Raw genomic sequence first — 13,293 nt, 5'->3', positions numbered from 1 at the left:
CCCCCCATGTCAAAAAAAGCCCGGTCTAGGTAGGGTTAATGCCTTCTTTTTGCATTCATGACTCTATAATCTCCCTAATGATACTCTTGTTCATTACAAGACAATGGGATCCTCACATGCTGAAAGTTCCACAGGCAAACATAACATCTTTCAAAGGCAGCTCTCAACTTGAACATCTTTCAAAGACTCTCTGTGAGTGGGACTTGAGTGGCATATGTTTTTACGATTGGTATGTATGTTGAATTGAAATTGTAATGCATATTCTTATTGTGTATTCTTATTTTCCCATGTATATTGTGTATTTTTTATGTGTAACCCCAGGGATACTTGAAAAACAGGTCAGTTAGACCTGAGTGTACTACTCTGGTTAAATAAAATAAATGATAAATAACATTTTCACACACTACCACGCCAACAAAAAAAAAGGAAACCTTCAATCAAGACTTACCCCAGTGTATTAGAAATATATCATGATCGTTACGACATACTTGGGAAAATTACATAATTAAAAGAGGTTAGATTTGTAAACTTTAGTGAATTAAATCAATGAATAAATCATTGCTCATAAATTTGCATCATTACTACTAGTAATAAATTCAATATATAATTATCCATCGAGCTACATCCCCAACACAAACCAAAACCATCACCAGCCAAAAATACTTCCGTAACGGCATTAATGACAATGGCATTCTTTTGGTGGCGTCTAAGGGATTCCGTCACAGAAAAAAACTAGCTTAAGGTAAGTTGACATGGTTTCTTTGAACTCCAATTTTGTTCTCACATTAAACGTTAGTTGTTGTTTTTTTGAGACATGATTTTCATTTGTTTTGATCCACCTACGGGCTATAGCAACAACTACATTATTGGAAAGATATATAAATAAGATATATAAATTAATGGAAAGATATATAATAAAATTTCAATTCTATAAAAACACAGGTTAATTGATAATTTTTTACCAAATAATCGAACAGGATAAGAATACAATGGTTTCTTTGAACTCCAATTTTGTTCTTACATTAAACGTTAGTTGTTGTTTTTTAGACATGATTTTCATTTGTTTTTATCCACCTACGGGCTATAGCAACAACTACATTATTAATGGAAAGATATATAATAAAATTTCAATTCTTTAAAAACACAGGTTAATTGATAATATTTTACAAAATAATCGAACAGGATAAGAATACAATTAGTACAAAATCAGTAGCATCAAAAACCATAAATAGAACATACTGTCATCTATAATGAATTATGATGCAATCAATGAAATAACTTGAACATGTAAAAAAAGGTCCAATTAAGAAAAAAAAGTAATTGCCTATTAACGAAAAAGTCTAGTTTACATGTTTTTTTCGGGTTCTTTCCGTAGTGTGTTTGTCTGCAGACGACATACATACCAAATATTCTACTCAATAACATGCAGGATATTATTTTGAGTGGCATTTTTCAGTTTTTAGCTCTGTGTGTAAGGATGGCATTTACTAAGAGTTAATGCAGAATCAATAGATCATCAATCTATGAATGAATGAATGAATTATTATCGTGCCATTGTGATCAATATGCCGCCCAGCCCATATGGGCTTATAAGGCACCGACAAAATACAAAATCAAAACAAATCAAAAGGTACAGAGAATCAGATATAACATAAATTATAACTTAACATAATATATAATAAATACAGGAAATTAAGTTGTACTGGTCATATACAGAAATCAAATCAAATGTAACATCGATGATAAATAATAATAATTTAGGTTTAACCAAAATTGATAATGGATAAAAGTAACGAGAGGTAACTGTCACATGACTGTTTGCATTATATTCATGGAAACCTTATATTTTCTAGTATTTCTGTACCACGCTATGATTGCCTTACAATTTTCTTTTTATTTTATCGACTGCTAGAGCCAGTGAAAAGAAAGCTCAATGTCTTAGTCCCACTGAGTAAAAATCCCGCCGGAGAAACCTAATGGGCTTGTTAAGTTATGGTAAAAGCTTGGCCTGTCATCTAGCCACATCCTGTAAAGATATAAACGAATGTGATATACCCTCCATACCATAATCGTTATTCTGATATAGTATTAGGTGTGTACCAAGATTGTTTCATTTGTATACTTTTTAGAAAAATCAATATATTATACACAAAAAAACAAAGATAAAGTGACGACGGGCTCAAGTTGGACACACTTGTACATTGTGGCAAATAAAGAATACCTATAGCTAACAAGACACTAAAACTTGTGAATGAATAAGCAACAAAATACGAGTCAGCAATTTTAACAAGAGTTTAAACTCCCATCCCAAAAGAAAGAACCATTTTGCTGTGATGCTGTCTTGTGTTGCTAACATGACTTTACAGTAACGCTGTATACCGAAACGTATTACCAAGAAAGGTTGGAAGTAATTCCTGGTTGTGGAGAAGAAAATCACAATATCCTATATTCACCCAAACCAACTTTATTCAGGCCATATACATCAGGGCACTTCTACTATCTCTCAACCGGGACGGGGAGCGATATCGACTTCTGACAACCTTTTGACCCTTTGCTGACGTCACACGTGGGAAAAATCACGTGTCCACAGCAATTGGGTCAGATAGCTGAGGAAGACTGAGTGATTCAGTCGAAAATTCCGGTGAGTAAAATTTATGAGTTGGAGAAAAATTTAACATTTTTCATAATGTAATTTACCAACTCAGATGAACTTTCATGCTGTTCACCCACCCAACCTGATGGAATTATTTTTGGAAAGAGTAACTATATATGTTTATTTGACTCACCTGCAACACTTTGGCAGATGAAGGAATACCTGTCGCTGCATGGTCGGTCCTCCCACTTTCCTGAAGTCTTTGAATTACGTCTGGTAACGACGCAATCTTTATCACTTCCGGTTTTATTGCCAACTGGTTGTCCAGGGGCCCACTGTTTGTACTTCCCAAGGGTAGTACCATCCAGCCACTTAAACTTTCCCTCTTCATCATGGTCATACAGGCCGATCCAGTAAGTACGGGGGGCATATCTCATACTGGCTAGGAAGTTCTTTGCACGAGCGTCTCGGGGCATGGCGAGGGTAGCGCCGAGTTTACGACAGGTTTTGTCCGCTATCCGGAATGACTTTTTCATTCCAAAAATCTTGTAGCCGATTCCCTCAAAGTACGTAAAGCCTTTATTACAGGGTGCTGGAAAGACAATGTGCACAAATGAAAAATATGATAATACTATGCGTAAAACTGGGACTGGCCCAATACCAGGACTGAAAAATCGTGAGATGCTCTATAATTGAACATATTTAGATAATTTTTTTTAAAAATAAATCCCTACTGTCTTCTTTAGAAAACTGTGAGCCTTGTCCTTGTGCAGCAGGGATAAGTATTAAGAATCCATGAAATATCGAGAGCTTATGAAAATGTATTTTTTTTTATTTCCATCAGTCATTCATTAAGGGAATAAGGTTGTAATAACCATAATCTGTTTTATTTTTGTTTTCTACTTAAAAAAAAAACAGGAATTTGAAGGACTTATACCTCCATTAAAATATTGTTTTTGTAAAAGTTTCTTTACTTGTCAGAGTTATTTAGAAAAAAAAACTAGAAGATAAGGTCATATTCACCAAAATACATTGCAATTTATTGCAATTCAAATTAAAAATTTGTTTTATTCGAAATTTTGGGCTTCACGTTAATTATGCAGATTAGGGATGCCTTATTGGCATAACTGGAATCTATCAATGTTAGACCTGCCATAGACGATATATAATATAAGTAAAAATGAATATCATGTAAAACACCGTACTAACAGTGTTTCCTCCCTCATTATGCAAATTATCTTTATTTGCCTAATTTACATCTAATTTTTACATCACTCTTTAAGCTACCTACGTACCAAAAGAGATGAAAAATACGTTGTTCCTCTCTGGACTTTAAAAGTCCGCTTTAAAAGAATTCGCAAGAAACTCTTGTGCTGTTTCAGAACAAGCTGCTAGAGGGACAAAACTCACATCACGTATTTCTGTCAGTAAAAGGCTATCTGTCATCCAAAGGTCAGCACTTTGCTACACCGTAGCACGGTCAGGGTAAAGGATACAAAAACTGTTTTTCTGCTGCCGTTCTAAGGTCAGCCACCAGGTGCCCGTATTTGACCTTGATCTTTGCCTTTCTACATGCATTTACGATCTACCAACATGCCAAAAAATCATTACAATCTATTAATTTGTGATGACTACAAATTTTCGGAAACACACAGATACAGTCAATTTTATGGATGACATCTTACACAGACTCCAAACGCAATGTGAAAGGACGAAAACAAAACAAGGCGGGCCAAAAAAATAAGATTCCTACATTTTTAAATTTTGATATCATAAACCTTGATAAACAAGAATATTGTACTAAGTTAACGGCCAACTAATACAACATCCATTTGTCACTAAAAATAAATGTTTTCAATCATTGTACAAAATAGTTTTGATTCAGGGAACAACACATATAAAAGGAATAAAATGCATAGCTGCTTCAAAGTAAAAGACAACATAAATCAGAGCCTTATCTTGTCTCCTCTCATCATATCTATCTGTCATCCACGTTGTGGCCAGACAACAGATATCTTTAACCCCCATTTTCGGCATGCTGGCCACTTTCAGAGGGAAATAATTTCTTTTTTAAATCTGGCCACACCGACTTAATTTTATGGATGACATTCGCGCTCCTGTTCTCAAAAAAGAGCACCTCCTTCGAGACATCTTAAATAGCGACAATACGGGGCCGGTGGTAACTATGGAGAATTACACCCAGGCTACAAGATCCACGACTCAAGAACTCAGTACGTACCTACCATGCCGGTTTACAAATGCAAAAAAATGCCAGCTTGTGCCGGCTTATCATATACGTCGCTATGTACTTTTGTAAATTCAAAATACCAGCTTTGCATCCCTGTGGTTTAGTTGCATTTTTATTTTTGGCCGGAATTCTTTTTTATTTGCCCGCGCGCACTAGTTTTGGAGTATTCAGAATATGCCATTCATACAATTAAGTCTGTGTCCTCAGGCGAAAATTAATTCACGCGCCTATGTCATCCATAAAACTTTCTTACTGAGGCCTTACAGATTTTTACAAGTACCTGCATTCACCGTGCCCTCTTGGAGTGTTTCAGCTTTTCCGGCAGAGTGCACTGCGCTTCTGGGAAGGCTAGGCGGACCGATGGACCCAGCTGGCGGCGGCGACTTAGAGCGAGGATGCCCGACAAACCCAGGTGCCGGCAGACCCATGGGACCCCTTTCTCCGGGAGGCCCAGGTGGTCCCACAAATCCAGGTCCCAATGGGCCAGTGGGACCCCTTTCTCCTGGTGGCCCTGGAGGCCCTACGGGACCCCTTTCCCCGTCAGGCCCAGGAGGCCCCACGGGACCCCTTTCTCCGGGAGGCCCAGGCGGTCCGACAGATCGAGGTCCCTCTGGACCAATGGGACCCCTTTCTCCGGGTGGCCCAGGAGGCCCCACGGGACCCCTCTCTCCGGAAGGCCCAGGTGGCCCGACAGATCCAGGTCCCTCTTTGCCAATGGGACCCCTTTCTCCGGGTGGCCCAGGAGGCCCCACGGGACCCCTCTCTCCGGAAGGCCCAGGTGGTCCAACAGATCCAGGTCCCTCTGGGCCAATGGGACCCCTTTCCCCGGGTGGCCCGGGAGGCCCGACGGAACCCCTTTCTCCGGAAGGCCCAGGAAGCCCAACAGATCCAGGTCCCGGCTGACCCACTGGTCCCCTCTCTCCGGGAGGCCCAGAAGGCCCGGCAGTTCCAGGAGGACCAGGGGGCCCAACACAACCAAGACAAGCTGAGCCAATGGGTTTCTTTTCACTGGGCCCGACAGGTCCACGATCATCTGTAATTTTATTTAGTTTATTTTAAAGATGTCCATTAGTGAGTACAATGTTTACTGCGACTAGCTATTCATGGGGTAATGTATGAAACCTATAACACATAACATAACCAGCACACCATAAAAAACACAGGTAATTATGCTACTAGCAATATTGCAACGGGGTCTGCTTGTGTACGTATGTATTTTCAGCCTGTTCTTTATGTGTTTGTGGGACGTTGATGGTGCAGATGATTTGATGCATTGTGGGACAATGTATAATGATTTAATGAACTTGTGCCAAAATACCCTGGTAGCTGAGAAAGTTCTTGGTTTTGATTGCCTGGGAGTGAAGACTGACATTTACATTAAAAACAAGGATCTAAAATATTTTTGTTACAATTAAACATCTTTACCAATTATTAGATGATAATTATGTAGATCGTCTTTAAAAAGTTGAAATTGCAGGCTAAAAAGTTGAAACATTTTTACTCTATTTTAGATCATACGATTTTGGAAATATATTCAGTATTAGGTGACTCATGTTTTGCCTTCCAGTTCCATTAACATGATCTTATATGAATATAACGATATGAATCGGTTCCTTCCAAAAGAATGTGCTGTTGGAGAAACAAAGTTATAGCTTCCCGTCAAAGGCGATAGTATCAAAACAACCAAACTTACCCATAGCTGTTATTATCTCGTTAAGACGTTTCTCCAAAAGAGCAGTTCTGTTGTCCAGGTCACGCTTTAAAGCGCCAATAGTGATCGAGATTTGAGACATTTCCTGACAAGAGATCGGAGATTTGTGTCCAGAGAAGTATTTAGAGACTTTGTGGATAAATTTGAACTGTATTTTATTATTGTTGAGATCTGCACGATCTTATAATAGAATTCATTTCTCATAGCGGTGTATGAAGTAACTTACTCCGGTATTACACTTATCATTTTTGGGAATATGTGCACCAGTGCACCCAACCTAAAAAATTCTAAGTGCACAAAAATGTTTTGGGTGCACCATATGAAACAAAACCTAATTGCAAGTCTTACTGCTCCTCTTCTGAGCTTGAATCTAAAATGAGAGCTAACTTCAAAATTTTAAACAAGTACTACAACAAAGATTATATCATATTTCTGATACTTAGAGACCAAGAATATCCGGTATACTATTATACATTTCTAATGTTACAAATTCCTAGAAAAATATTTGTGTGCAAAAGTGCACCCAGAGAAAAAAAAAGGTGCACAACTCTGATTCTGGGCACGTGCACCCAGTATTTCCAGCCCTGGTGATGTTTCATGCATAGATCACAACCCTGTCAATCAACTGAAACTCAATCCCATTCTACATCTAGTTCCAAACCTCAGTGCTATCTATGAAGAAGAGCCCCCTTCCCCCTTAGTGCTACCAAAAACAATACTTCCGCTCCGGAAGTAAGAACGCCAGAATACCAAAACCCGCAAGAAATTGACAAGGACAGAAGGCCAGGATTAGACTACAACTAGATAGTGTCCCGTGATCACAATAACGAAGAATAAACGAATGCTGCTTAGAAGAATAAATATGTAAACAAGAATTCTGAGACATCATACCTCCATGAAATATATAGAGTTTATGTAAATGTTTTTCGAGGGATTATTCTCATTCAAATATAATATCACAATTAGCATACTCTAGTATAGTTAAATTTATGGTTTTCTAATTTGCTCAATTTATAATATTTTGCTTGTGAAATTCCTATCTTTTGGCAATATTTCAAGTAACATGTCTTCATTAATTATGCGAATGACCTCTATATCAACATAATATATGCATTTTAATGTTAACCTTTAAGTAACTTACTCATGTCATATGGTATAAAATTAATTCTCATCATTCACCATCAAGAAATCACAGAATTTTCAAATTGATTATGCACATTATATCATTATTTGCATTATTGGTATCTGTTGATGTTCTATCTGCCGTAAATTACATACATTACATGTATGAAAGTCCTATTATGCAAAATAGTGTAATAATAGAATTTTTCGATTGATTATGCAAATTAAGTCCTCATTTGCATAATTTGGATTTTATTATGTACAAATCTCTTTCAGCTACCTACACACAAAATATGATGAAAATACGTAGTTTCTATTTGGACTTATTGGCTTTTAAAGATTTTTCAAGAAAGTGCCCTGCAGTTCCAGAACAAGCTGGGGGACCAAACTCACACCACTTATTCCTGACAGGAAACGCTATCTGTCACCAAAAGGTCAAGACCATAGCGTGTTCAGGACAAACGATTAAAAAACCAGAAGTTCTGCTGCAGTACCAAGGTCATCCACCAGGAGGTCCATATTTGACCTTGACCTTTGTCTTCCTAAGACTTACCAACATACTAAATATCATCATAATCCATAAACTTAAGGTGTTATGAAGTTATGCTGACTACAAATGTGCGGAAACACAAGCACACACACCGACAGACACACGCACACACACAGACAGACACACCAAAAACAATACCTCCATTTTTCATGGAGGTAAAAATAGATCTGTGATATTACGGTTATGTATTTACCTCTTTGTTGAGCAACGCCAAAGGGGCGAGTCCTACAGCAACAAGACTCAGCAGCACGGCGATACCGGCGGCCAGGCTGATGTGGTGGGAGCGGATGAAGCCACAGACACCAAAGCGGACACCTGTTTTACCTGGATAAGTTCGATCTGTAAAATAAATGTAGATTGTCAACCGTTGTCCTGTCGGTTTATACGCTCCCTGTGCTGGGGTTTCCAGACCGTACAGAAATGCATAGTAGTATAGTACTACTTTAATTTTAATTATTTTGGGTTACGTTCGTCTAAAACATCCCCATTATGTTATACATCAATGGAAAGCCAAGAATCTCTACTTTTTATACATGCATTTTAAAAGTGACCTAGTGCAAGCAGTAATGGCTAAATAAAGGTTATGACGTAATAACAACGCTTTTAATGAAATGCATGTATTATCATATGATGATACTCAAAAGCCACATGAGAACTGCCAATTCAAGACTACAACATTCATGAGATGTCCCGACAACATCAGAAGTACATAGCAGACAAAAAATGCACCCAGGTAGTACTACAGGTAAGTTTATGACTGCAGATTCTCCAGGGTGCTTAACTGCCTACCCAGTTAATCTACTACAACATAACAGTCACTCTACATCTAGTTGCTAAATATCAAGTGGAAGCTTACATACTTACACCAATTCTTTTAAATATAATACCTGATTCATGTCTTATGACAGCTATTTAAGAAATCTAATCAAGGGATTCAACTAACATGCTTTGAAAATGGACTATTACACCCACATATAAAAAGACTAGTCCCAAAGCACATGCATACGAAACTTTTTTTTTTCCAAAATCTCCCTAAACAGTGCTCTGTTGTTATTTGAATTAACGATTGTCAGGGAATTTTACCCCTACAACAAGTTTAGTCCAATAACCTCAGGCGAGTTTACACGATCGGCAGGGAGGGGAGGTCAGTTGGTTACGGGTGATACTGGGCGAGGGCCAATTGAAACAACCACAAACATGATGTTATTGGTGTTAATACAGTCACACAATTCACCCACAACAATATAACGTACATTATTCTAATCTTCTAGTTACATTACGAAAATCACAATGAATTAGAGCTAAATGCTCGAACTTATTTACCTTAAGTTACATCAAGGGCATTTTACGTAAAATTTCCTTGGTTACATCATGGAGTTAGAAGATCAGACACATTTTACCATTAATTCATACTGTCTACCCCTGTGTTGGGCAAAAGCTTGCAAAGACTAAAACAACAGTCCAATCAAGGACACCAAAAGTAACAAAGGACTTCTTTTCACACAACCATCATCTGACTTAAGCATTTAGGCAGAAGGGACATAAGAATTACTATTATGATAATAACTTGTTTGTTGCAATATTGTAATTTTTGAACAAAATCCTCCCCTCTTTGGACTTTTAACATTTTAAACATGCATTCTGCCATGTACCGAAAGAGCTGTGGTGCCCTTTGTAAAGTAATACATGTCATGTTTGAAAGAGTGCAACTTCTTAACTGGTCATTGATATTTAAGCAACGATGTTGAATATATCAGTCTTTGTAAGACTTTTAGTTCAACTTTCGTCACTGAAAGTTGAAAAATATGAAATTAGAAATTGGTAAAAATACAACACATTGGTTCAAGCTGATCTTGGTCGTTAGGCATATACACTTGTACATGTAAACCATACATACTATTAGTATTATCATATCTTCCAACTGTACAAACTAAAATTCAAAAGGGCGAAAGTCATATAGTCATATATATGTTGAGGGTACCTGGCCGTGTAGATGTGTTGGTTGCGTTACCTTTTTTCGCTTCGGTTTCTTCGTCACCGTCCTGGTCTTGGAGATTGCCGGATGCGCCGTCGCCATGGCGGGCATGGCCGTTGAAACCAGGCTGGTGGCCGGCAGGTGATTGCGACGGCGGCCCCTCGCTTTCCACCCCCGCCTGCCGCCTCGTGCTAACTAAAGACGGCGGCAGATCCTCATCCTTTATTGTATGATACACTGTCTCGGCTTCTTTGTACGTGTACATGTACGTGTCTGAAGAGGTGCCTTGACTTTCCAGCCGCATGCCAGAAGCGCCGTTCCGCGGTAGGACAGCGGGAGATCGCGGGGGGACAGCGGGAGATCGCGGAGGAACAGCGGGAGATCGCGGCGGATGCTGCCCGCTCGTCTGGCCGTTGCCGGGCCCGGAGAGAGGGTTTCGGACAGGTCTTGCTTGCTTGCGCATTTTACTGTACTGTTCAGTGTACTGTACAGTTTAATGCGTAAATATAGCAATTTGTACCATAGTGAGTCTGCTGAGGTAACGGCTTTTATGTTCTTATTTTAATAATCAACACCGTGCATTACGTGTCGAATGGAATGTTGTTTTTTCAGCAAATTATAGACTAATTTTCGGTGTAAAACTCTCATTTCAAAATTACGGTATAAACATCAAAGTACTTATCGTTTCAAAAGAAATGTCAGAAGGCGTAATTTGATTGTTCGATTGTCGTGTGTCTATTTAAGCCGGCGTTACAAAGTCTAAAAACATTCTGTACTTTTTATTGTGAAATAGTCTTCTTGACTTTATACACAGAGTAGCATGTTTTTTACGAGAGGCGGCACAGGGTTTTTCAAAAGCCCCTGTCAAGAATGGCAAAAAAGCTTTATGTCACCATAAAGTTCTTTTTTTTTGCTGATCCTCCAAGAAGCAGAAAACTAAGCACACGTTCTTTTACTGCCTTTCTATGACAACATCCTGGAAATTGGAGAAATATATGAGAAATCTACGGGAAACTCGAGAAAACGATTGAATCAAATTTGTCGTTTTTCTAAGATTGTTCACTCTGTTGACGTGTATTGCATCTTATTCATAAGAGAGGGACCACTAAATGAATTTTTTGTGATACAACTAGAACTGTTTGTTACAGTACTATTCTAAGTCATTAAAACAGTTCTGACGGCCCTCTTATATAATTTAAGACAAAGAAATTAGACCAAAGCCATCTGCTCAAGACAGGCAGTTAACTGATTTCTAAGTCAAAATATAAAAGCTAACATAATTGATTCAAATGCACATTTAGTATTCTCAATAAACTAACATATCAGTACATCAGGCTAGATCTTTTTTCATTATAAACCTTAAAGTTAAAGCTAATAGAATATTATGGTTTCTTAAGCAAGAATGTTAGTCCGCCGGCCGCTCCGTCTGGTCGTTTCTGTCAGTGCTCTCTCCTCTTGGCGAGCGTGTCTCTCCATGTCCTGCTGTAACTCGTGGACACGTTCTAACGCATGTGTCACCCTGAAAATACAGAGAAATCACTCACATCATTGATCTGCTTCAATAAAGAAAGGCAAGACGCCAACTTTATGCTTGAAATATGCTACGTTGTACATATATAGGATCATGTGGTTGGTTAGTTCTTTGGTTGGTTGGTTGGTTGATTGGTTTATCGATCGATAGATTGATTGATTGATTACGGCGCTGTCACATCCATCGTCGGCCGTCGTACAATTTAGGTTTCGCGAAAGTTTCAGGCTGACACAATACCAACCACCGACAAGGATCCGACAGAGAATAATTGAATTTTTCACGACACATCCAAAACTATTCCAAGGATGCCTTCATCTTACGGCAAATGTGACCAGACTCTAGATTTGAGGAATTCACATTTATCTCAGTAAGGCTTAATTTTATGGATAAGGCGGCACAACACAGTTTTAGCCCTATGGGGATTTCTATAGTTAAGGACCCCAAAGTGACTCACTTCGACTCACTGAAAATCATAGTAGGGTGCACAAGCAAGGTTCAGATTTTTGATATGTTTAATTTCAGGGTATAGTGTACAACATATGCGAAAATGAGCTCAAATTTGCCGGCTAGTTTTCTTCTCATGCCCTCTTTTATTAGCGCCATTGCGGAGGTCATGGAACTGCAGCCGACGCACAGTACTAGGCGGGACAAGTATCCAAGCGCAAATCTACGCCGACTGAACACGCACCATAAGTCAACTTCTACAGTCTCAAAACTGACATATTCCTCTAACATTTACCACAGGTTCTATCTCGATACCATGCTCAGAACAATCTCTGCACCCTTCTCTAGTATTGTGCAGCACTACTTTGTGCCCGGACTACTTTTGACTACGGGGTTCGCCCATAAATACTGTGTTGTGCGGCCTTAAACGAACTTGACCTTGAATTTTTTTTCGTTATGCGATAAAACTAGTCAAGATGTGAAACTTGGCCAAATTTTATCCCACAAATCCAAACTGTTGCTGAGATTTCGGCAACTTTGCACTTCGGCACCTGTCGTAGGGCAAGGTCCCGTACAAGGCCCTAATGACGGGCCATTTAATGGTCTTCTTATCAGGTCAAATTTACTATTCCAGCCGACTTTTTCTGGCTAGCGGGTATCATTGTTGTATCCTCTCACGTTCTGAGTGATTTTTAGTTAGTGTAAGCCGTTTTTACGGCAGAAAAAGGGGGGGGGGGTACGCGTTCTCGGGCCAGTGGGGAACTCCCATAGTAAAGCATAGGGGACTGTCCTAGTGGCCGTTGCCATGGCAACGGAGGTCTGACGGTGAAATAAACTGGTGTATTTTACTTGAACCGACGTCAGTACCAGATATACTAAGCAAATTTCACCAAATTTTACACGGTTTATTAATTCCCGTGGGGGTTCAAGGCGGCACAACACAGTTTTAGCCCTATGGGGATTTCTATAGTTAAGGACCCCAAAGTGACTCACTTCGACTCACTGAAAATCATAGTAGGGTGCACAAGCAAGGTTCAGATTTTTGATATGTTTAATTTCAGGGTATAGTGTACAACATATGCGAAAATGAGCTCAAATTTGCCGGCTAGTTTTCTTCTC

The 13,293-nt window shown here is 38.9% G+C and overlaps 1 protein-coding gene across 1 annotated transcript; it reads right to left on the bottom strand.

The window, feature by feature from the left end:
- Positions 1–4,941: 4,941 nt before the first annotated feature.
- On the bottom strand, positions 4,942–10,662 carry LOC109471685 (collagen alpha-1(XIII) chain-like). Its single transcript, XM_019771024.1, has 4 exons — positions 10,236–10,662; positions 8,418–8,548; positions 6,535–6,637; positions 4,942–5,874 (listed from the first exon to the last, which is right to left on the bottom strand). Exons 1-4 carry the CDS (start codon positions 10,660–10,662, stop codon positions 5,102–5,104), a joined length of 1,434 nt encoding a protein of 477 aa, XP_019626583.1. The 3' UTR covers positions 4,942–5,101.
- Between the last annotated feature and the right edge of the window lie 2,631 nt (positions 10,663–13,293).

The sequence above is a fragment of the Branchiostoma belcheri genome, unplaced genomic scaffold (assembly GCF_001625305.1).
Source record: "Branchiostoma belcheri isolate BF01 breed outbred unplaced genomic scaffold, Haploidv18h27 scaffold254, whole genome shotgun sequence".
In the NCBI taxonomy this organism is placed as follows: domain Eukaryota; kingdom Metazoa; phylum Chordata; class Leptocardii; order Amphioxiformes; family Branchiostomatidae; genus Branchiostoma; species Branchiostoma belcheri.
Note: the sequence above shows the minus strand (reverse complement) of the source record. Positions and strands in the feature narration are given on the sequence as shown.